Genomic DNA, 24648 nt, shown 5'->3' with positions numbered 1-24648 from the left:
AGACGCAAATCCTTTGTTTGTTTATTAGAAAGGCTGCAGGTGGTTGGGGTTGGTAAATTGAGAAAAACCTGTAGCGGGGTAAGACTGACATTAGTTTGGTGTAAGTTATTAAACCATTCAGAAGGGATTCATCACATAATTTTTGGAAGGATTGACATTCAAGGAATGCATGTTCAATAGAGTGGTTCTCGCCTCACATAACACACTTCACACAATCAGTTATCCCAAAGTATTTGAGTTCCTTATTAGTGACTAGTATCCTGTGCAGCAATTTGAAATAAAATTGTCTTAGCTTATTATCTCGATTGATTTTATAGCTGTTTTAGATGCAGTGTACCCAATTGTCAGAAACTTCAGGAGAGTGTTTCCGCCATGATTTAATCCCAGTTGCTTCTGTATTAATCTTCTCTACAAAATGTTTGTAAAACTGCTTGCAGAACATTTTCTTTAAGTTTAGAGTAACATCATTAGATAGTTGGAAATTGAGGTTTTCACAAACTGAGTTCCGGTACCCAAGATCTGTATGAACTGATGCCTAGCTTTTGAGATAGACGGGAATGGCCAAAGTAATTTGGTAATACTGCAGAAAGTTAACCTTGATGTTATATTTCTCATTGAATTCTTCTGGTGAAAGATAACCTTGATTGTTCAGTAAGTCTTGTATAAAAAGAACATTCTGTATCCCACCAGGCCTTCCAAAAGACCGATTTGTTTTCAATATTAATCTCCTTGTTGTTCCACAAAATAAATTCGCGTTTCAATGGATCTTCATAGCTGCTACGCAGTTCTTGAAAACATTCGAGCAGTTCTCGGTAAAATAGAGGGATTCTGATGTCTAAATTCTTGACACTATAATCACAGTTTAGTAGAAACAAGAGCCCACTATGGTTTTTTCAAAATGGTTGTTAGTTAACCAGAGCATATATTTTCAATTTTCATAGGTTTGCTGATCTAGTCATCATTTCATGGCTTCTGCTTCACCGCCATTTGCATCCACCAAGGGGACAACTAATTATGCCCGCCTATGCCGTCTTCTGGTGGATGTGGGGACCCTGGCCTTGAGGGACGCATTTGACAGAATTCACCCCCAAGCAGGTCTACATGGAGTTTTGATACATCCTCCAGTGCATCCTACACTACGCTCTCTTCGAAAAAAACGCATTCTAAATCTAACACAATGGAGGAAGCTGTACCCCACTCTCTCTTCATCTCTATCATCAGCAAATTTTGACATCACACTCTTGGTATTGCTGTTGAAGAACACATGTGGCTTGAGTCCTCCCACCTGCGGCTGGAATAGTCTTCCACCTGCTGAAGATAACAGCATTGAAGCAAACATAGCAAGGGTACTGTGTTACAGAAACGAGGTGTACAGTCGTGGCAACCAGGCTTTTGTAGATGATCAAATGTTTAGCTCCTATTGGGTGGAAATCAGTAATGTACTGGTAGAACTTGGAGGCGGAAAGTCGAATTATGGAGCCACTATTGATCAGCTCAAGACTGAAGACATGGATCCTGACATTGAGGAGCACTACCAAGAGTTATTAAAGGAGTGGAAGAAAGAGGACAATAGGATCACAGAGATAAAAGGTACAAATTAATATTTCTTGTCTCATGATCAAATATGCGGACAAATGTAGTTTAGGTGAAGTTAAACTCAAAACAATGCTGGTCAGTGGTTTCTGTAACCAAAGGGCCGCCCAGAAAGTAGCAGGGCTTCAAGACAAGAAAAGAAACCAAACTTTGCAAAACTCAGGCTAGTTTACATTTAAGTCCAAAATACTTGGAAACTGAGACCTCAGTAGAAAAGAACATCTTTTTTTAGGCAAACTCTACTCGTACTGTAGGACAAGTGCTTTTGGAAATCCACTCGTCCGAGATACGACAGTACTCGTCTCGGATGGGCGGATGGGCGGCCGTTTTTTGCCCTGCACTGGATTGCCATGGATACTTAAGCACTTGTCTGGTATGTGTGCATGCGGTTCCACCATCCTCAAGGGCATGTACACCTGTCCTTGAAGTTTCCTTTCACAACTGTGGACTTTTGCTCTTGAAAGTGGGACTTATAAGAGTATACCGTGTAGCATGAAAATTTTGCGGGTTCTAATTTTTGCGGATTTTGCGGATTGACCTCGATCCGCAAAAATTAGTTCCCGGAGAAAAAAACACCCGCAAAATAAAACGCCGCAAAAATTAACTCCCTTCAGTCAAATTTAACTCCTCTTTAGTAGACTTATGCTACTGGAGCGATATACATTGGACTTAAACAAGAACATTAACATGATTTTCCATTGGATAAAGCAACTAGATCTGTCAAGAGTAAAGCAATTCAGTACATTAGATTGGCATGAATGGGTCATCTGAAGGAACGCACAGACTTGGATCGTGCAGCAGACCAACCATATTCTATTGGCGCTTCAACTGAACAAGAGTGTTATTATTATCCACTGAGTCTGTCTCATTGCGTTATAATAGGGCATAGTTTTGCATAGGAAGGCCGCTCCCAGTTAGGTCTCAAAGTACATCTTTCACTCGAAAGCCCTTCTGTATGCATAGAAAGGTTTTAGCTACAGTAATTCAAACATCCATACTGCTTTTTTTATAAAATAATATACGGTAATAGCGTCATGGCAAACCATATTAACGAAACAGTGTTTGGCTGTGCATGGTAGGGGTAGGCTTTTTGTTTTGTAGTTGTTCAGTCCCTTTGCGCAGTAAGGTATTACAGTGATATGTCTCTAATATGTAACAAGAGTGAACTGTGACTCAATTGACTGCGTACAATAAAAGTTGAAAATATTCAGGTTTCTTCCACTTAAATAATCTGCTGCTTGAACCAGAGCATCGCAAAAATTAGTTCCCAGCAGAAATTTCAGTCATCTTGAACCGCAAAAATTTGTTCCCGCAAACTACAAGAAATCGCCAATCCGCAAAATAAAACTCCCGCAAAATTTTCATGCTACACGGTATAATGAAAATTTTTTCCTCAGATCAAATCGGAGACAACCTCAAACCAAAAAAAAGTGGTGAAACAGGAAACACCAGTGAACAATTGGACACTTTTTTGAAGACGCCGACAGCTGAGCATCATGGTAGGTTGACAGAAATTTGAAACCTGAATCAAAGATTTTGGCTATGAAACATTCAACACTGAAAAAATATGTTTTCAATTGTGATGGTCAACACAGCTCTTGAAAAAGGACTTAGAAGTAATGAAAATGTTTCTCAGCAGATAAAATTAGACATGACTGTAAACAAGTGGACACCAGCAAGCAGCTTGGGACTCTGTTGACATCGACAGCTGAACATCAAGGTAAGTTCACAGAAATTTTAAACCTGGATCAATGAAACAACGACTCTACGTAAAACAATTAGCAGAGGTTGTGCTTAGAGAAAAATAGGATCTGTTTTCAATTTTAATGGCCAACAGAGCTCTTGAAAGTGGACTTAGAAGTAATGAAATTTTTATTTTCCCCAGCTAAAACTGGAGATGACCCTAAACAAGTGGAAACTGGTGAAACAGGAATTAACACCAGTGTGCAGTCAGAGATTTTATTGAAGACATCGACAGTTGATCATCAAGGTAGGTTTACTATGAAATCAAACCTCTGGATAAATGATTCTGAAAATGTTCTTCAATCTCAAATCCATGGATAATTCATGGGTGTCTCGAAAACGAAGACCTCTAAAACGAAGACCCTAAGACCCTAAGACCCTGAAAACTCGAAAACGAAGACCCCCAAAATTTCCAAGTATATTAAGTACAAAAAAATAAAATAGCAAAAAATACATTATTTCATACCTCAAGTGAAATTTAATTCCTCCCTGTGGTCCTACCATGGATATCCGCCATCTTGAGCTGAGCAGCCGCGTTTTTTGGAATACTGACCGGAAGTGTGTTTCCCGCTCCACTGGACCGGAAGCGCGATTCCGAACGTCTCAGTTGCGCTGCTGGGTTTTTATTTAATAACCAAGTAGCAAAAGAAACGAGTGTTAAATCCCTCCTTCTCGGAACTACAACCACGCGATCGTGAGAGCAAAAGAAATGAAGCCAAGGCTTTCTTCTATGAAGGTTGCTGTAATGATTTTGAAGTTCTTCAATCCCGAGTGTCGATTCCTATTTTTAACAAAATTCATCAGCCTCTCCGTAAAATAGGCCTTATCACGGTTTTCGACGCCATTTTGACGAGTAGGCAAACAGGCTTGAAATAACGGTGTTTGTATGGAAATCCGATGTCAAATAATTTTCATAAAACATCGCTTCTGAAATATTCATGAATTGGAAACTTTTGGTACTAGGAAAAGGATTTTACGAAAAAAAAAATGGAGGGATGTAAGCTGTGCCAGAAAGCGTCCAGTCGTGTTTTGAACTTTCCAGACATTTCCCTGTATTTTTTCCCATGAACTATGGCTTAGTAGCAGTTCACGGCTGGTTTGCTATAGCGCTGCTGAGATGTTCGGAAACGCGCTTCCGGTCCAGTGGAGCGGGAAACACACTTCCGGTCAGTATTCCAAGAAATGCGGTTGCTCAGCTCAAGATGGCGGATAACCATGGTAGGACCACAGGAAGGAATTAAATTTCACTTGAGTTATAAATTAATGTATTTTTATGTTATTTTATTTTTTTGTACTTACACTTGGAAATTTTGGGGGTCTTTGTTTTCGAGTTTTTGGGATCTTAGGGTATTAGGGTCTTCGTTTTAGAGGTCTTCGTTTTCGAGACACCCATAATTCATAAGGGTAAAGTTGGGGAAAAAAAATAATCAGCTGCATGTGCCTTGTTTTTTCTTCCCACTTTTCAGTGTTAGGAAATCGGATGAATCACCAGACTGCTCTTTTTTGTGTTAGATAGGATGCATGAAACATTCAGCAGAGATTGTGCTGCAAAAAAAAAAAAATTAGATGAAAAGGAGACCTTACTTAAAAGCTGGGAAATAAAAGAGTTAAAACAATCACAATATCTTCACTGCAGGCTGTGCCATTTTTATTTCACTCCTCATATCATAGTAAACATTTGTGGGTTATAAGCATCTGATAAATTAAAGACATTGACAGCTGATCATTGAGGTAGACTTATAGAATTAAAACCTCTGGGTCAATAATTATTATTTTGGTAGCCTGAACAGGCTCCCAAAGTGGTGCATACAAGAAGAGCAAGATCAGCAAGCCGAGCGCAGTCTGGGGCCCTCAACCCAAGTTGGGAGTTAGGTTCACAGGCTATGATTTTGGCCATGAAATATTTAACAGAGACAAAATTGTGTCTTTGCAATCTTGATGGTCAACGCAGTTCTTGAGAGTGGACTTAGGAGTAATGAATTTTTTTTCCACAGCTGAAATTGGAGATTATTGCAAACTAGTTGAAAGTTGTGAAACAGGAATTACCAGTGAGCAGTCAGAGATGTTTTTGAAGACATTGGCAGCGCAGCATCAAGGTAGGTTTATTTATTTATTTAATTCAATATTTATCCAGGGGCATCCAATTTAGCAGAGCTAGTTTAAATGGAGCCCTGACACAGCACAAGACAAAACATTGAAACAAAAAAAAGAAAAAACTAGACAAATAATTAAGTTATAAATGCAGTATGTACCGCAGGCAGTTTACAGCAATTTGAATCCTCTGGATCAATAATTTATTCTTTCCATGAAACAATCAGCAGAGAGAAAAAATATCTGTGTTTTCAATTGTGATGGTAAATGGACCTTTTGATTTCAAGTGGACTTACAAGTAATGGATTTTTTTTGTAGTTGGAATTAGAGATAACCTCAAACAAGTGGAAAATGGGAAAACAGGAAACACCAGTGAGCAGTCAGAGAATTTATTAAAGGCATCAACAGCTGATCATCAAGGTAGCTCTACTATGAAACCTCTGGATAAATATTCTTAAAGTGTCCTTCTCTGCAAACTCATTGATAATTCACGAGGGAAAAACAAAGGAGGTTCTTAATAATAGTTATTATAACATTTGGCAAACTTTTGCCTTGAATTTATCCAAGAATCATTAATGGTTTCAGAACCTATATCAGACTAAAGAATGAGTGCTGTATCATGCAATTTCCAGACATCCCAAAGTCGGTTAAAAAAAAAAAAAAGCTGCATGTGCCTTGCAAGAAATGGAATTAACTTAATATTAATTTTATGCATTCTCCTTGATATTCTACAATAAGTCTACAACATGAAGATGACTGATACAACATTTTTATAGAATTTCTAAGTAGATAGTATGACTAATTGTTAAGTTCATAATTCCATTTTTTTTTATACATTTTGTTTGTTTTAAATTATTTCACATGTCCTCACCTTAACTAGTTTTGTAGCTATTTATGGGAGCACCTGTATACAGAATGTTTGAAGAAGTAATTTACTTCAGTGTTGCTGGTTTTTGTTATTGGTGGTGCTGAGCTGAATAAACTAAAACATGACAATTGATTTGATGCCTGTAACTCATTCATTATCCTTGTTTTCATTCCTTTTCATTGACAGTTTTGGTTATGACAGCTAAACAAAGTTTTGGTGATCTTAAGCAAATGCAAGATGCAGGCAAGATCAACAGCTTAACAAACCTTCCAGAGGAGATGAAGAAAATTGCTTCAGACAAAGGCTTCAGAATTTCTGATAACGAGGGATCTGGTAATTGCATGTTCTATGCATTATCAGAGCAACTGGATCTGGTGAAAGGAATCCAAATCTCTCATGGAGCGTTGAGGCAACACATAGTCCAATTCCTAAAGGACAACCCTACACTGGTAAGTTACTATTGGTAATGTCAGCTTACAAATGAGTTTGCTTTCGTTTAAAGTTACCGTATACTTTTAGAGCACGTCCGTTTTAAACTGTAGATACCTAAATCCCTACATGAAATTAAAGCTTTATAGAGTGGACTATTAAACTATATCAAGAATTTTGAAATAAATTGAATTGTCGAATTTTAAGCGCTATTTTCTCAAATCAATTTTTTCACTTGAAGGGGACACTTAACAGAGCTAAAACTCAAAGGGAATTTGTTCGTTTGCCTTCAAATTTGGAAAGGAGCTAGTTTAACATATAAACAACAAAAAGGTGCCTGCAAATTTTTTCTTTCATAATATTTTTTTCTCCGAGAGCGAATTTTGTACGATAACTCCACATTTTTTTAAATCCTATTTCGAAAATGTCCTGTAAATGTGGCTAAATGTAATTTAGGCCAAGTTAAAATTGAGCAAGTGCGGGTCAGTGGTGCCCGCATGGCCTTGGCATGTGAAAGGCGGCCACTCCATTTTGCAGGGGCCCTTGGGTTCTCACAGCTCACCACTGCAATTGAATATGGCAAAATGCAGACGCGTTTTTTTAGCGCTTTGGGTGCGGAATAAACTAAGGAGGAAATTAAATTAGCGTAAATCAAAATTCACTTTGACTTGTAGCTTTCAAAAGGTGATTCAGACACTCGCATTTAAAGGTTGTGTAAAATTTGACAATTCATCTTATTTCAAAATTCTTGGTATAGTTTGATAGCCAACTCTATAAGCTTTAATTTGACATAGGGGTTTAGGTATCTACAGTTTAAACCGGACGCGCTACATCGCTTGGACGCAAGACACCTCTGAAGGTATACGGTAACCTTAATACAGTTGTACAAAGCAATAAATGGGAGAACTTGGAGTCTTCTTTTTTGCTTATGCCAATAATTGTTATTAATAAAGCAGCTGACTGAGAAAAAAACCCTCTATAATGAATTCATCACAATAAACATAACATCACATGCAAATCCTATCATATGCAGAATGTGTGTCACATGAATGTAGTTTAGTGGCCTTAGCTGCCACATTTAGTTTCCTGTAATGCAGTGGTGTGACATCCATTAATTATGAATCAGAAGGTCATATTTGCACTTCATTCCTGTTAAAGGAATTTGGATTTTCTTTTTTGTTTTTTAATTAGTATGCCTGTGTCACTTGCTCAAAAAAACCTCGATCAAGATTATTGCCACATCCACGCAGATAATTTTCTTTTTGCAAGAAATTTTTCAGTTTTTTTCCAGTTCTAAAATGGTTGTTATCTCTTGGACAGTCACTACAACTCAACGGCTGATATCACAATTGGGCACTTAAAAACAAGCAGAAGTCTGAAATTGCATTGTATCCAATGCTCCAGTTATTTAATAAAAACTGAATGCAAAACTAATTGAATTAATTAAATTATAGTCAGGAACAGTTTGTTCCTGTTCGGCTATTGGTTTGTTGCGGGTAATGATAATCATTGTCCTGACCAAGTGCTAACAAAGCATTTAACTTACTGAATAATTTTGTGGCTATTGTACCATCCAATGCTAAATTTGTTAGAGCAACAGTTGGTGTATATACGGTAATTCAGTGAAAAGCTCTGGCCTCCAGTTGATAGTTGCCAGGATGAAGTAGCCCAACATACTTTAATATTTTCTATTGTTATTTTCTTCTCTTGCAGCAAGACGGGACAGAACTGTTTAACTTTGTAGATGGACATCGGTCTTGGCCTGATTACCTGAGAAACATGGCAACTGATGGTGCATGGGGTGACCACATCATTCTCCATGCTGCAGCAAACTGCTTTAAAACATGCATCCATGTGATCAGCAGTCTGTCACATGACTTAACTATCCACCCAGAATGTGATGTTGGCAGCAGCAGCCAGCTTGTACTTGGACACCTGCATGAGCATCACTATGTCAGCCTTCGACCCAAACCAGGTAGAGGAAGATACATGTATCAAACAATGCCAGCTAATCAGATTTGTCTACTGTCACTTCAATTGACATTTAGCAAAATCCATGACATACATGTGCCATAATACTGGGCTACTTTGTCTGTTAACCACTGTCCTTGATCACTGAATGTTCTTATTTCATCCAACGAGAGCATGTGGAAATTAATTACTGAGTTAACACTGTATTTATTAAATTAAGAATCAGCTGATAAATTTCTGACGAGAAAAACCAAAAGAACGTCACAGGGTGAGTGCTTCAGAAGGCATTCTTAACGCCCAGAATCAGATGAAGTGTGGCCTCATACTTTTATTGGCTCAAGTGTTTGGAACCCTTGATGGCAAGGCAAAAAGTTTTTAATTAGGTAGACGTAATCATCAGTCGAATAGTTTGCTTAAGGTGATTCCGCTGAAAAAGAAGGAGTATTAAAAATTGTCTGAAACTTGGTCCAGTTCGTGACTATGTTATGAGCATTACAAAACTGCAATAAAAAATGGGGGTCACCGTGCTCGTTTTTATGCAACCAGGGTGGCTATTATAGTAAATATATGACCCACGAGGTTTATATTAGGAACGCTAGTAATCAGAAAAGGGAACTATCATTTCTAGAAAAATAAATTTCTTGCATTAAAATATCGAAGTAGTTCAACAAAATTTACTTTAATCTTACACAACAAACTATTTTCATTGAACTGGAATTAAGATTATGGAAGAAATTAAAGATTTCGCTGTGTGTGCATGTAAGCAGCACTACCTAAATACGTGCTTTTTAAAGCATTCAAATAAAAATATCTCAAAGCAGAGTATTAAACTTTTCTTTAAATCGCGATATATAGTGGTCAACCGTATGACACTTAAATTGATGCAATAAAAAATGGGGGTCACCGTGCTCGTTTAGAAGAAAAGGACCATTTATTAAACCTGCCGAGCTTAACCTCAAGGAAATCCCGTAATGTTGAGTGCGCGCGCGCTAAATGACGCGAAAAATTATGCGCAGCAAGGATGCGCAATGCAATTCGATGGAATCACCTTAAAAAGGTTTTTTACGTTAAGTTTTCATCCGCTAGTAGATCAGTGTCTCCTGTATCTCTAAATAAGGAAGAAATCTTAAAAACAATATTGTTTGAACACACTTGTAAGCTAAACATGGAGAGTAGAGTTAAGGATGTTTAAAGTGCCCCTAAGACGAAAATTTCATTTTCCATCTTTTTGCATTTTCGTGTAGAATATGACCTTCTTACTCATGTTACCAAATTTCAATCCTTTACGGCGATTGGAAGTATTTTTTTTTTAGCTTTTTATTGGAGATTTCACGGCCGCCATTACTTGGCCTTGTTCCGGAAGTTAAGGCTCAAATTACAGGAAGTGATGTCATTGGCTCAACACGAAAAATTCCACATGGCTAATTTTCATATGGATTCTACTTCATAAACTGTATTCTGCTGTTGCAAACTAAATAACAGCAGAGGTTGTTCTTAGAGAAAAATAGGATGTGTTTTCAATCCAATGGCCAATGGAGCTCTTGAAAGTGGACTAAGAAGTAATGAAATATTTATTTTCCCCAGGTGAAAATAGAGATGACCACAAACAAGTTGAAAGTTTTGAAACAGGAAACACCAGTGAGCAGCCAAAAGGTAGCTTTACTATGAAACCTCTTGATAAATGTTCTTAAAATGTCCTTCTAAAACTCATTAATAACTCATGAAGAGAAAACAAAGGAAATCAATACCGTGAAGGAGGTTGGAAATGTGATTGTAAATTTTGTGAACTTTTGCTTCAAATTTCTCCAAGAATTATCAATAGTTTGAGAAGCTATATCAAACACTCGAAAGAGTGTTTTCTTCTATTTCCAAACACCTTGAAGTTGGTTAAAAAAACTCGGCTGCGCCTCGTTTTTCCAACCTACTTCTCCGTGTTTGGAAATCGGAGGAAACACTCTTCCTCATGTTTGATCTTACTATTACTTCTCAAACTCATTAATGATTCATGAGGGGAAAACAAAGAAGGTTCAGAAATGTGATCTAATTAATTATTATTATTATAAAACATTAGTAAACTTTTGCTTTGAATTTCTCCAAGAATCATTAATGGTTTGAGAAGCTATATCAAAGACTTGAGAAAGGGTGTGTTCCATGCGACTGCTAGATACTTCAAAGTTGGTTAAAAAAAAACTCAGCTGCATGTGCCTTGTTTTTTCGCCCTACTTCTCAGTGTTTGGAAATCAGATGAAACACCAATCTTTCTTGTGTTAGATACATTAATGCATGGAACATTCAGCAGAGATTGTGCTCCAAAAAAATCAGATGTCATGGAGAGGAGAGATGGCTTAATACCTCGGAAATAAAAGAGGCGAACCATTCCTTTTTGCCCATGCAAAAAACATATTAGGCTGTTTTTATTTCACTCATGCATATCAAAATAAACACTTTGGGTACAGTCACCTGATAAATAAAGGATGTGTTTCTTTCAGTAACTAGAAAATAATCTGAGATTTGCATAACCTTTGGATGTTAACAGCATGACATAGGGCGAATTTTATCCGCTGGCTGTGAGGACGTGTTTGTTCACATTACGCCCAGTTGTCACATTTCATCAATAAAAATAGAAAACACACATAAAGCTTTCCTAAATAAAAAATTTATTCAAATTTTTATAGGCCTAAGGAGCAAAAGCGTATAGTTTTAGCCGCGAGGCGACTTGCAAGCGATTTGAAGTCAATTTTGAAGCAAACTTATCCAAACACGTTTTGCAAACATTTTGCAAAAACAGTGTTCAGAATACGAAAAATCGGTCTATGAAAAAAGTATTTTAATACAAATGCATAATCAAACCTGTAGTTATTTGTGTATTGTCTTCCTAGAAACACTGAAAGATTACCAAGGAACTCCGTGGATTAAAAGTTGATTTGAGATACGCCCGCTCATTGGGCTAAAAAAACCACATATCGAACAAAATGTATTTCTCTGTTAATGCTTGATTTCCACTGTTGAAACTGTTGAGCATCCCTTGGAAGTTCCGCTTTCGATTCATCGTTTTCTAGAGGTTTGTTTCTTTTCGGAAAAGGCAAACTTCTCAAATATCGACCAGCGCCAGAGTGAAATTCCGCTACATTACGATCACTCATTCCCTGTGCATGCTTGACAGTTAACAACCCACCAACCAGGTGAAAACCCCACCATTGCTATAACTCGTTCATTACGCATGCATGTATTCACCAGTTAAAAACGTGCCCTTTTACAAGAATTATATGATAATGTTGGTAAAAGGCAGCTTCTTTTTACTAAAAAGCTTTTTTTCAAATTTTTTAAAAGTGCTGAGCACTTTCTTCCAATAATGTACTAGTAAAACATCTTTTTTTGACCAATTGAAAATATATTTGTTGAAGTGGCTCTTATTAGAATAATAATTATTCTAAAAACAGCCAGTATTGCCAGTTAGCTTTAATTGAAAGCCCAAGCCATCAATACAATGTAAGTCTAAACCTGTAGTTTGTTTTTCTTCAATATTGATCTTTGCTTTTCTTTTTTTTTTTCTCTTCTAGGAACTAAAATTAAAGAAAATAAAGAAGACAGCTCTGATGATTGCAATGGCAAGCCACCACAACTGTGTTTTAAGTTTCCCAAGACGAGCGATCTTCCTAAAACTTCCATAGCTTGGAGCAAAGCTCAACTCCCGATAGATGTTCTTTTAGTGACTGTGGAGGACTGTGAGTTTTTAAGCTGTTATTTCTATCTCGACGAACCTTTCAAGACTTACCACAAAGACATTGGTCCAGTCTACTTTGGAGTGATGGGTAGTGATGACCAGGAGAAGCTTAAGATTGCATTGATAAAATGCTCAAAACGTTCTGTAGTTCCAGGTGGTGCTTTACCTGATGTAATAACTGCTAGCAGGGTCTTGCGACCCAAGGCTGTGATTTCTGTGGGCACCTGCCATGGTTCAAATTCTGAAAATATCAACATCGGAGACATACTGGTGTCTTCCAAGTTGACAACCTCTGACTTCAGAACCCCTGTGAGCAGAAATTTTGGCAAGCTCATCAGACATGCATCTGATGGATGGAAAGCTCCTTTGGAAAACCCAGCTGAATGGCAAGTGCGAGTACATTGTGATGCTGATGTGCTTAGCGGCGAGGAAGGCGAAGGTAAGTCTTTTTAGTTATCATTCAGTGCTAGTTGATCAGAATGCTACTCTGAGCCTCGCATTAAGGTCGCTTGCGCCAGTCCACTTCTGGCGTTTAGGTGAGTTAGAGAAAGGCTCAAATAAATAATATGCATCATAAGGGAACAAATAACAATAGTCACCCTGTACAACCCCAACTCAAAAACCTACTATTTAAAACTTTCTTACAAGTTCTTACAAGTTAAAACAAAAATCTGTAAGAGAGGTTTTTGCATAACAATGAAAATGTCAAAAATGGGAATTTTGAAAAATATCTTAAAATCTGTCTTACAGATTTTGAAAAGAAATTGTCTAAAGATCGATGTTGATGTATATTGAAAAATTGAGCACAAATCGTCGGCTACATTTTTGAGAAATTTTTTATTGAAAAACGTTTCCGTATGTGCGCACAAATTACAAACTGCTTACTTGTTTTCCTTGATCAATTGCACAATTGCTTATGTCACACCCGTGCATTAAGAAATTTATTATTACTCAAAACTGTAGTAAGCCACCTTAAATAGTTACCTTTCATCAAGTATCTTTTCTGAGCTATCAACCCAACTGAGAGCTGGTCATATCGTGAATTTTTTCCAGGATTTCTTTTAGCAACAGCTTAAGTCGCATAAATAACTGGGAGGATATTTCTTCTATTTAATCTTTTATCCACTGCTCAAATAATTATTTCCTCTATTTATTAATTCATCCTTCTCGGGTATGTTATGAACTCACAATATGACCAGCTCCCAGTTGTCTTGATAGCTCAGTTGGTGGTTCAAGTTCAGGCACCTGCAGGAAATACAATCTAAAATATACCCTTTAAGAAGGTTTCTTGTACAGAGACGCAAATGATCGCCAAATTGGACCGCAAATAATTACAGGGTCAGAAATAATCCTCATATCTTCAAGGTTATTTACATTCAGTATTTGGCAAAATACCTAGGCTGCCATCCTCAGATTGGACAGTTACTGGTCCTCGAACGAGAATCAGTCACCTCAACAGAGTTGTCCTCCCTCCTTTCCTTAGCCAGCACAGCAAGCGTTTCCATTTGTGCATTTGTCGCTGTTTTACCACCCGGAATTAGGACGAGAGTGATAAACACAAAGGAGGGGAAAAGCGTCTCTCATCCCCCCTTTTTTTGTTTGCTCTTACCTCATTTCGCGTGCATCCAGAATACAGAAATCGGCTTTTTAGTGCAGAAAACTCCACGGAAACACTTGCTCTGCAGGCTATCCTATCTTGATCTCTCGGCACCCTCTCCAGTGTTCCACTTTTTGAACTGAGCAAAGGTGTAAAGCAGTAACTGTAAGCTAGCCATATATTTCCCCCAAGGTTATTTTAAGGACAGGCCAGGATAAATACATACAGTTAAGTTGAGGCAATGACGCGAACCCGTTTCCCCTTTATGTCAGATATTTTTGCAGCAGCCCGTGATGGTAAGATGGAGTGGCTGTTAGTGGAAGGTGTGACCAGTGATAGAGGTCTCAGTCAGTCGGTAAGCGATGACTGGAAGTTTTTTGCAAGTACCATGGCAGCTTCCCTTGTGGCAAATATTTTATGTGATCCCTATGTTTTCCAAGGATGGCCTCACTATAATCAAGGTCAGTGTTATATTTTGAAAAGGTGTGATCCTCTTGCAGAATTAAATTGCTTCTCATTATTCTTTTGTTTGTTGAAAGTAATGCAAAGGGTCAAATTTCACCAATAGATGAAAACCCATTGCAGTTTTGAATGAAACTTTTAAAAGTAGTTTCAGGAAGAAAGCCTGAAAAACATTTAGGCTTGATGGTAATTCCATAAATTCAATCTTTTTATCTTGAGCTCCCAGTTGGCTTGACAGCTCAAATGGTAGAGCACTGCACTGGTGATACACAGGTCAAGGGGTTCAAATCCATTTTAAACCTTCTTTTTTCACCTGCGAGTTGTTCTGATAATGTGCAGGGTCTTTTATCTACTTTAGCTTAGTTACAGATTATCTTGAGTTGCTGTTGAATCAGATGAAACTGCAGTGCAATTCAAATGTGGTAGTAGTGTCTGTATCGCAATGCCTATTTTAAGGGCAAGAGTAGAGTAATCGTGAAATTTTCTTAAAGTGTATATGACACAAAATCTTTTATTAGCTTATTAGGAAGAGCTTTCAAAATGATGAAGAATGGCATTTATTTTATTGCAATAGCATTCTTGGTTGCCGTGTTATTCAAGATTTAGGTTTATGCAAATTAGACAACTTGTGACGTCACAAGACTGACACAAAATGAAGGGAAATCACAAAATTTAGAATATCTACGCAAATACTACATCTACAGGGTTGAAATTTTGCAGGGTTGATGTGCTGACAGAACTACACATTGTGATAGTAGCTATGATGTCACCATAGCAACGTACTCGTTACCAGACCTTTACCTTCCCAAAATGACAAATGCCTTATTTATTGCTCCACAGTCAAACAGAATTTCTTATACTTATGCTGCGTAATGTCCATATTCCCTCACACCCACTGAATAAACATCAAGAGCAAAAAGCGCTTCTTGGGAAGGGAAACTCTGATTTTATCCTTTTGATGGTGAGGGCCTGGAGCCCATTGTGTTGCCATGGAAATGTCATAGTGGATCATATCATGAAACTTTGTGATGAGTATAACAACTCTACAAAGTTTCAGTTCTATACAGAAAAAGGCTTAAGAGATATTCCATTTTTTGTGATTTCCCTTCATTTTGTGTCAGTATTGTGACGTCACAAGTTGTCTAATTTGCATAAGCCTAAATCTTGAATAACTCGGCAACCAAGAATGCTATCGCAATAAAATAAATGCCATTCTTCATCATTTTGAAAGCTCTTCCTAATAAGCTAATTAAAAGATTTTGTGTCATATACACTTTAAGATTGATCCATTGTGTTTGTTTTAACTGTTAATTTTATTATCGAAAATCTAAGTGTTAAGGTTCTGTCTATCTACAGCACGCATGTCCAGTATTTTTGAAATTTAAAGGGAGCTTTGAAATTTACATGTCAGTTTTGAACATTGCCAGCGAGATTTCAGAATTCCTGTAGAAATTTCCCTATTTCATTGACAGTATAAACTCTGAATTTTTCTTCACATTAATTACAGCATTTTAATGCTGGTGAAATTGGAAAAATTGGAAATGTTCCAAGCCCAGTTCCAGCTTTTTAATGCTGGTGAAATTGGTGAAATTTGACCCTGTTCCCACAATAATTATTAATTGTTTCGGAAGTATTTTGATTTGTTTTTAAACTTACTGTGTCTTTTTTGGAAAGATTCCAGAAAAATCTTCAAGATTCCTTTCAAATGCCAGACATTAATATTACATTAAGAGGAATTTAACTTTTCATGTCATTCTCGGAAATTTCAGTCATGTGTGACGTAGACTGATTGTAAAAAAAAAAACATCAAATAGGTATTAATTTATTTACAGTCTCACCACTCGAACCGGGCCACTTGGTAGAAAGCCAACCAATCACAATGTTTTCAGACAACAAAGGATCTAAAAGCTGTTGGTAAATAGACCAATAACACTGCAGTGTCTAGACAAAACATTTGCTAATAAATTTTACCCGACTTGAACATGTGGACCTCACTGTAAACTGTGCAGTTTTTTGATTGATCAGTTTCGATCCCAAATTTTTCCTACTGTCAATTGGTTCGATGTTGCAACCTGACAACACGGTTCTTGCCTAACTGGTTTTCTAAAATCATAAAAAGCAAATCGGAAGTATAAACATACAGTCGACTCCCAAAAACTTGAACCCTCGCTAACTCGAACCTCGCGCTAACTCGAACCAATTTTCCTTTCCTTTGAGTTCATTTTCTATATAATTTTACCCTCGATAACTCGAACTCACGATAACTCGAACCGTTTTCAATTTCCCTTGAACGTTCGAGTTATCGGGAGTCGACTGTACTTACAAATTCAAGCATAAAAAGACTTTATTTTTACCTCAAGTTTACAATTAAATATTAGCATGCGATGAAGTGTTCGAAGCAAGCTCCACACAACTGTAATTTTCCAAATTCAATAACTTCTGATAATTGCTTGGGCTTTGTCTCTCATTTGACTGTTACTCGAAACATTGAACACAACATAAATCATCAAACTACTCTCACTGAAAATGTTTCTTTGCAATTGTTGACATATGCATGACTTTGAACTGAATTTGAACTTTGATGTTGTAGCTCTTGATCGAGGAATTGTTGATATTATAATCTGCCAAAACGTTTCGCACAAAGTGGCGACTACTTTTTATTTCAGTGGCAATTATTTGCGGACTCAGCCCTACACAGTGCAATTCCAGCACACGATCTCACAGAAGTTGGGAATGTCAGCGACCGTTGCCGTAAATTTCTCCATCTCGCTTCACTCTAGGGTGAATGTCTGGCCAATAAGACCATCAAAAACCAAGGAAGTATCCTCAAACTCGAGAAAGTCTGTAAATAAAAAGTTCCATTTGACTGAAAAGTAAAGTCTCTTACTGACCAATCAGAAAATGAGACAGTTTCCTTAGGGGTCCGCAAGTTCACAGTTGTTTCAAACTTTGTCGCAGATGTATTGTTTAAGTACTTGAATCAACAACAGCAGGATTCTTTGTTTAAAAAAAAAAGAAGTGATTGGTTAACTTTCTTCCAAGCAGCCCAGTTCAAGTAGTTGCACTGTAATGAGGGCTGTGCTGTATACGTATGTACTCACTAAATAAATCCTAAGGCGAAAATATGCAAAGTAATTAATTGAAACCGTTATAGTATGTTAGTTCAAAGAATTGATTCCAAGAGATACTGTTAAGAATATAATGGTTGAAAACTATCTTACCCAACATATTAATTTATATGCTGATATTAAAGAAAAGGCGGACGGTTAATTTTTCATTTTGACCCTCAGATACCGCAGATGACAAACTTGAGCAGGAGAAAACAAGGGAGGAGAAGAGGACAGACAAATCATCCAAGAATGAAGGTCAGTTCCCAGCCAGGAAGTACTTGGAATTTAAGTTCAGTGCACCCTGGGTTTCTTTTTGGTTGCTACTCCTCTTTCCGCTGGGGGCAAAGAATTTTAAAATCGTAAAGGTGTCTCCAAATTTTTATAATGGGCTGCTTTCTCTGGGAATCCATGTCCAGTTGCTTAGTGGGCTGTTATGAAGTTGCCAACTCATTTTATCCCAGATGTCTTTTTCGTGAGATAAAAATTGACCAAGGGTAATCTGATGCCCACTGACAGTTAGCAACAATTTCCCACCGAAAAATACCTGAAAAAGTTTATTTCAGGGTTTCAACTAAATGCTGACCCCTTACTGACCCCCTGTAAAACTCACAGGGAAAACCAAATTTCATCATCAATCAACTTACCGAAAATTCCTAAAACAAGACACCTATGGGTGTTTATGTAGGAGGCGTTGGTGTATGTTTAGCACTAGTGGCCTCACTTATTCCCAATTGTACACCTCGCCGATTTTTTAATCTATCCTCCCTTTGCGATTCAACTACTTGAAAATATTTTGTCAGAATGATAGTGATATTCCGTTATGCTACTTGAAATCATACCGGAAATTGCGTTATGATAATGTATGACAATTGGATAACGATAATGTATGAGAATTTATAATTTGACTGAAGGGAGTTAATTCTTGCGCCATTTTATTTGGCGGGTTTTTTTTTTCTGCGGAAACTAATTTTTGCACATCGAGGTCAATCCGCAAAAATTAAAACCTGGAAAATTTTCATGCTACACAGTATGCGTCTGCCATTTTAGGAATTTCAAGTGAGTTCATGGACAAGATTTTTGGTTTTCCCTAAGAATTTTAGAGGGGTTCTGTTAGCAGGTTGGGTCAGTGTTTTGTTGAGGCAATATTTTTGCTGATTCTGAATCAACAGGATTGTTCATCTCTTTTCTGGTGTTCACGACGTACAACTGTTGAAAGCAAAATAGGGCAGGGGCTAGGTGTTTTCTGTTGGAAACAAAGAGAGAGCTCGATGCATTTCTTTAGTCAGCTGAGTACAAAAGAAACTCCCGGGGGGTTACTCTACGAAATTTTTGGTGGTGGTGTGCAGCTCGGTGGTCCAAACCCTGACTTGATTTCAGCTCAAAATGTGTAATTTTAAAGGGAACCTCCACTCTGAGAGCAAATTGATGGTAAATTGTCGGAAATAGTGTCTAAATTAGATATGATTACGGCCTATTTTCGATTTTGAATTTCCTGGGTGCCGCTATTTTAGATTTCATGACGTTGTACGGTTGCCGCTTTTGTCTGTAAGCAGAAGTTCTGTTGTGTGAAACAATTGAGCAACCGTATGACGTCATGAAATACAAGATGGCGGCACCCGGGAAATTTAAAATGAAAAATGGGCAATAATCCAATTCTGTTTTGTCCAACAAAGAAATATTATTTCCATGTTTTCCAATGAAATTTGAAATTAGATGGTATTTTCAACAATTTAATGTTAATTTTTTTTAAGAGTGAAGGTTTCCTTTCACTGGTAATGTAGACCCTTTTCACACTAAAATGCCCCCCCCCCCCCCCCCCACTCCAAGAAAAAAAGAAGACACACCCTTTGCAGCATACACCTATATAGCTTTTGTGGAGGAAATAATAACTTGCCAAACCCCCCACTCCCCCGTCTCCAGCGACTCAAGGCAGGCTTTGAATTCAATTTACTGCACACAGAAAATCAATTACCAATATTTTTAAAATGTAAACTAGTGTTTGTGTACAATGATTTAAACGTATTTTCTTTAAAATGAAAAATACGCTCAAATTAATGTACACAAACACTTTTTTATATTTTTAAAACATTGATATTGTCTGTGGTACAGTAAATAATTATTATTGTGAAATATAAATTTGAAGGGATCAGTTTTTTTGCGGTGGTTTGAGTTTGAAAACAATCCTTTTTTGTCCAAAATTCCTTTTATCTTTTCCTCAACCTCTGCGCCTTTGCTTTGCTCACGCACGCTCCAGTTATGCAGGCTCTAGAGCTGAGTTGATATAGTATTTTACAAATTATGCCTTTAACTTGCAGATGATTTTTATCCTGCTGAGCTTATTGACCAACTACGCGGATTGTACGACACCCGTGAAGGGTGCCTTGCTCTCTTCCCTTGGTGCGAAGGCGAATTTAATTTTCGCCTTAGTGACATCTTCACCAGACTCAGAATGGTCAGCAAGGAGAAGACGAGAGGAACAGTGACCGACAAAATGGTCGACATGTCCGCCATCTTTCAACCACACGAAGGATGCAAGAATCCGAAAAAGGTTTCAATTGAGGGAGATCCTGGTATGGGCAAGACTACCTACTGCAACAAGCTTGCCTACGACTGGGCCTCAATGGAACCTAAAGCGGGAGATTGTTTTCCGAATTTTAAAATGGTGCTATTGCTTAGATGCCGCGACATGTGTTCCAGTTCCCATTCAAACCTTCGTAAAGACATCTGCGAACAGATTCTCCCTACTGATATTGATGAAGAAGATGAAAAAGATTTCTTTAAATGGATCAAAAAGCATCAATCTGCCGTACTTGTAGTTCTGGATGGATTGGACGAGTTGCCGAACGAGAGATGGTCAGAGGTAGAGCAGCTCATTCAGGGTAGAAGTGCAATTTTTTCTCAATGTCATCTTGTGGTTACAGCTCGGCACGAGGCTGGGATAAAGGCGAGAAAATCCTGTGACACTCTACTGGAGATCGTGGGATTCACTAAATCTGATGCCTGTGACTTCATCTTGAAATATTTCACAAAGAAGGGAAAGGAAGGAGAGAAAATGGCGCAAACCCTCTCAAACCGACTGGAGGAAGATGAAAGCCTAGAAGAACTGATTGCCAATCCCCTGAACACTGCTCTACTCTGTCTTCTTATCGAATGCTCTGATGGCATCCTTCCGGAAAAGAAAACTACACTATACATGGATATAGTGGAGTATGTCCTGACAAGATACATCAAAAAGAAAAACTTAAAACTGGAAACCGGCAAAAATCCTACAAAGGTGTACGAACAACAGCTAAAACACCTTGGCTCGATAGCTTTGGAGGGTCTTTTCCAGCAGACGATGTACTTTGAGAAACATCAACTTGGGAGTCATGAAAATGACTTGCCTGCTTTCGGATTCCTGTCACTTCAGCATGGAAGGAACAGACGAAGACCATGTCTCTATTACGCCTTCATGCACAAATCCTTTCAGGAACATTTTGCTGCATTCTATCTCTGTTGCCAGCTTCTGAATGAAGAAATGAGTCCTGAAGATTTAGCTGCTGACGAGAGATATTTCTCTGACCTGAAACAAGTGTTGCTGTTCACTTGCGGCATACTAGCAGAAGCATCTGAAGAAAAAGCAATGGCTCTTATCCAGAGCTTGGCGGCTCACATTAACGGACGTCAAGGAAAGTTTTTTGTTGCAGTGGAGTGCATTAAGGAATGCAAAAAAGAAGGTAGTAATTTTCATTTAGATTTAGCACGTACTTTTGGCAAGTCTCTGAGACTTCAAAGGGTAAATGCCGGGGGCAGAAAATTAGGTTATGTTGAGTGTGATATAATTGCTAAGATGCTCACTGAGAACACAACTGTGACACGCTTGCATTTGTCTGGCAATTATCTCGACAGTAAATGCGCTGATAAGATTTGTGAAGGGTTGTGTAATAATAATACTCTGACACACTTGTATTTGTCTGACAATTATCTCGGCAGTGAATGCGGTGATAAGATTTTAGAAGGGTTGTGTTTTAATAATACTCTGACAGACCTGTATTTGGGTAACAATAAACTCGGCAGTGAATGCGCTGATAAGATTTGTGAAGGGTTGTGTAATAATAATACTCTGACACGCTTGATTTTGTCTCGCAATAAACTCGGCAGTGAATGCGCTGATAAGATTTGTGAAATGTTGTGTAATAATAATACTCTGAGAATCTTGAATTTGTCTTACAATAAACTCGACAGTGAATGCGCTGATAAGATTTGTGAAGGGTTGTGTAATAATAATACTCTGACACGCTTGGATTTGTCTGGCAATGAACTCGGCAGTGAATGCGCTGATAAGATTTGTGAAGGGTTGTGTAATAATAATACTCTGAGATACTTGGGTTTGCGGGGCAATAACATAAGTGATCCTGTTCGTAACAAACTCAAAGCAGCACATGGTGACCGTATCTTTATTTAATGTCGTCAGAGTTTCAGCGCTTTTAATTTTCATCTTCATTTTTGAAACAGAGTAGCCTTAAATTAAAACTTCAATATCAAAAGCATGCAAGTGCTACGTAAAAACTAAAATCTTACATTAAATTCCAGCTGATATTAAATCAGCCGATGAACCGTTTAGATAAGATACCTTTTTGTAAATTGAATATTCGTTGAATGTTGTCTTTTAATGCAGATGATTTTTATCATAATTTTAGAGTCAAATTATCTTATGTAATGTAAGTCCGTTTCATGTACAGATAAATTATTTACAAACAAATATACACTTCAAACAATCACATTTTATTACATCTCAAAAACTCACCAACACAGTTACAAAGATGTGAAGAGCGCTTATCACCGATTCTCGGTTAATAATTGTTGTAGTTCAACCAAACAGCAGCTTGAAATCAGACCGCAATCTAAAACTTGCTGGCTTTTTAATCTTTTTCTGCTCCGTCTCTCAATTGTACAATTCTTTCGCTTGTGTTATTTCCAACATTGCTAATTTACATGTCGATTCCTCAATTCTTCACCTTCAAATCGTTCTTAAAAAAAAAGTGAAGAGTCCACAAGGGCATATTACAGTGTAAACTCCAAGCAGTCATTTTTTAACCAAACAAACATTGAGCGTTACGTTTCCATCACTGTGTAAGTCATTTTATCGTTTCAGGGACGTGAATAATGCTAACTGTGTACAAATTCACCAACAGCTGTGTTAATCTTTCAACTCCGACTGTGTTTTTGTGCTGTCACAGCTACAGCCGCCATCTTGGATCGAAATGAACCAATCAGAAAGGAGAAGCTTAATTTTCTGTTTCCTCAGCAGTCCGCATGTCCGCCATTTTGGATCGAAATGAACCAATCAGGAGAGAGAAGCAGAATGAACTGCCTCCTCTGCAGTACGCTTATCCTGGATTTTTGGATCGAAATTAACCAATCAGGAGAGAGGAGCAGAATGAACTGCTTCCTCTGCAGTACGCTTGTCCGGCTTTTTGGATCGAAATTAACCAATCAGGAGAGAGGAGCAGAATGAACTGCTTCCTCTGCAGTACGCTTGTCCGGCTTTTTGGATCGAAATTAACCAATCAGGAGAGAGGAGCAGAATGAACTGCTTCCTCTGCAGTACGCTTGTCCGCCATTTTGGATCGAAATGAACCAATCAAAAAAGAGCATGAAAATGAGCTGTTTCCTCAGTAGTACGCATGACCACCATTTTGAATTGAACGTTTTAAAATGAACCAATGACGAGAGAGGAGCAGAATTTAAATCTTTGCCAGTGAGAAGCTTTTCAAATGTATTGAAAGTGACTGAAACTGACAGGATCAAAAAGACGGCAAATAAGGTGCCCTTAGTTACCAGGCTCGTGTTTTAATATAAAGATGATTTTAGTCTAGTGCAAAGAAATGCTTAGTTTATCTTAATGTCAGAGTTAAGTTTTTACGGAGCACAAACTTATTATTACTTGTAGGTTTTAAATTAAGTCCTGAAACACAGAGCGAGTTCATATGTAAAAGCAACTGAGCTATTTGATCATAAAGTTTGCATCGTTTTACTCAGGTTTATCCTTATGCCATTTTGTTTCGGTGAGGCTTATTCTCAGTTTTGATGAGTCACATCACGTTTGAGACTGTGAAAATCAGTACAAACCTGTTCCAAAGATGGAGTTTTAATATTTTGTGAAAGACACTTGATGTATATAAATGCTATCACCCTTCGAATTCATTTGTGTTATGAGTGCATGCCTGGTAGGTTTTCTCGGTCGTTTTTCTTTTTCCTTTTTTTTTTTTTTCTTTTTCACTTTAGGTCTAGTAATTATTCAGCTATTGCCAACTAGAAGATTATAGTTATGAAAAACCTTCAAAGAAGGTGTGCTCGTTTCTTTCATATGCTGTTTGCTCTGTGTTTTCTGAAGTCTATTTTTTGTTAATTAGAGGTACATAGAGATGTAACATGTACAGAGTGTACTATTGTATTCAGGTGTGGCACGGATCTAAACCGTGAAACAAAGAAAACTAAGTATTGTCAACAAAATCAAAACGAGTTTATTGCTTTTGGAGCATAATTTGTATCTCATTTTTTAAAGCATTCACTATGTTTTGCTGTTTTAAAAGGTGTCACTTCTGAACATTATACAGCAAATCTGGCCATAATACTGTTTGTAAATATTGTAAAAATCATTGAAATGCTTATATACGAATGTGAATTAGATGAATGAGTATAGAATTAAATATGAGATTGAATTGTGGAGTTTGTGTTGTTTTTATTAATTGTCAGGTGATGGGTGGGGACATTTGTTGCTATGGTTGATAATTTTGCTGCAAATGTCTTATTCCTTTTCTTTTCTGGAGTAGAAATTTGCATCGTGATCTGTTCAACCTTTTGAGTCTGTAGATGAAATCTTCAAAGTGCGATCTGATTAACCTTTTGAGTGTGTGGATGAAATCATCAAAGTACGATCTGTTCAAGGATGATGCCTCCTTTTGCTACTTCTTATACATTCTACACATCTCAGAATGATTTGAGAATTACAGCTCTGATTTCTTAAGGACAGTGCCCACCTAATTCAAAGGTATTTTACTTGAGAGAAAATCTTAGC

The 24648-nt window shown here is 37.5% G+C and overlaps 2 protein-coding genes across 2 annotated transcripts in view; both read left to right on the top strand.

The window, feature by feature from the left end:
• LOC146459084 (uncharacterized) overlaps positions 1–24648 on the top strand; it is a 275459-nt gene that overhangs the window by 196717 nt on the left and 54094 nt on the right. Inside the window, exons 10-12 of the mRNA XM_085089729.1 lie at positions 3230–3313; positions 3479–3583; positions 5331–5436. Of these exons, the coding sequence (XP_084945855.1) occupies positions 3230–3313; positions 3479–3583; positions 5331–5436 (295 nt within the window). The remainder of the gene's footprint in view (positions 1–3229; positions 3314–3478; positions 3584–5330; positions 5437–24648) is intronic.
• LOC146459087 (uncharacterized) lies at positions 7981–24292 on the top strand. Its single transcript, XM_085089997.1, has 6 exons — positions 7981–8699; positions 10280–10348; positions 12256–12858; positions 14289–14477; positions 17769–17843; positions 19904–24292. Exons 1-6 carry the CDS (start codon positions 8504–8506, stop codon positions 22030–22032), a joined length of 3261 nt encoding a protein of 1086 aa, XP_084946123.1. The 5' UTR covers positions 7981–8503; the 3' UTR covers positions 22033–24292.

This window comes from Pavona decussata, unplaced genomic scaffold, assembly GCF_977016875.1.
Source record: "Pavona decussata unplaced genomic scaffold, jaPavDecu1.1 SCAFFOLD_223, whole genome shotgun sequence".
Lineage (NCBI taxonomy): Eukaryota > Metazoa > Cnidaria > Anthozoa > Scleractinia > Agariciidae > Pavona > Pavona decussata.
Note: the sequence above shows the minus strand (reverse complement) of the source record. Positions and strands in the feature narration are given on the sequence as shown.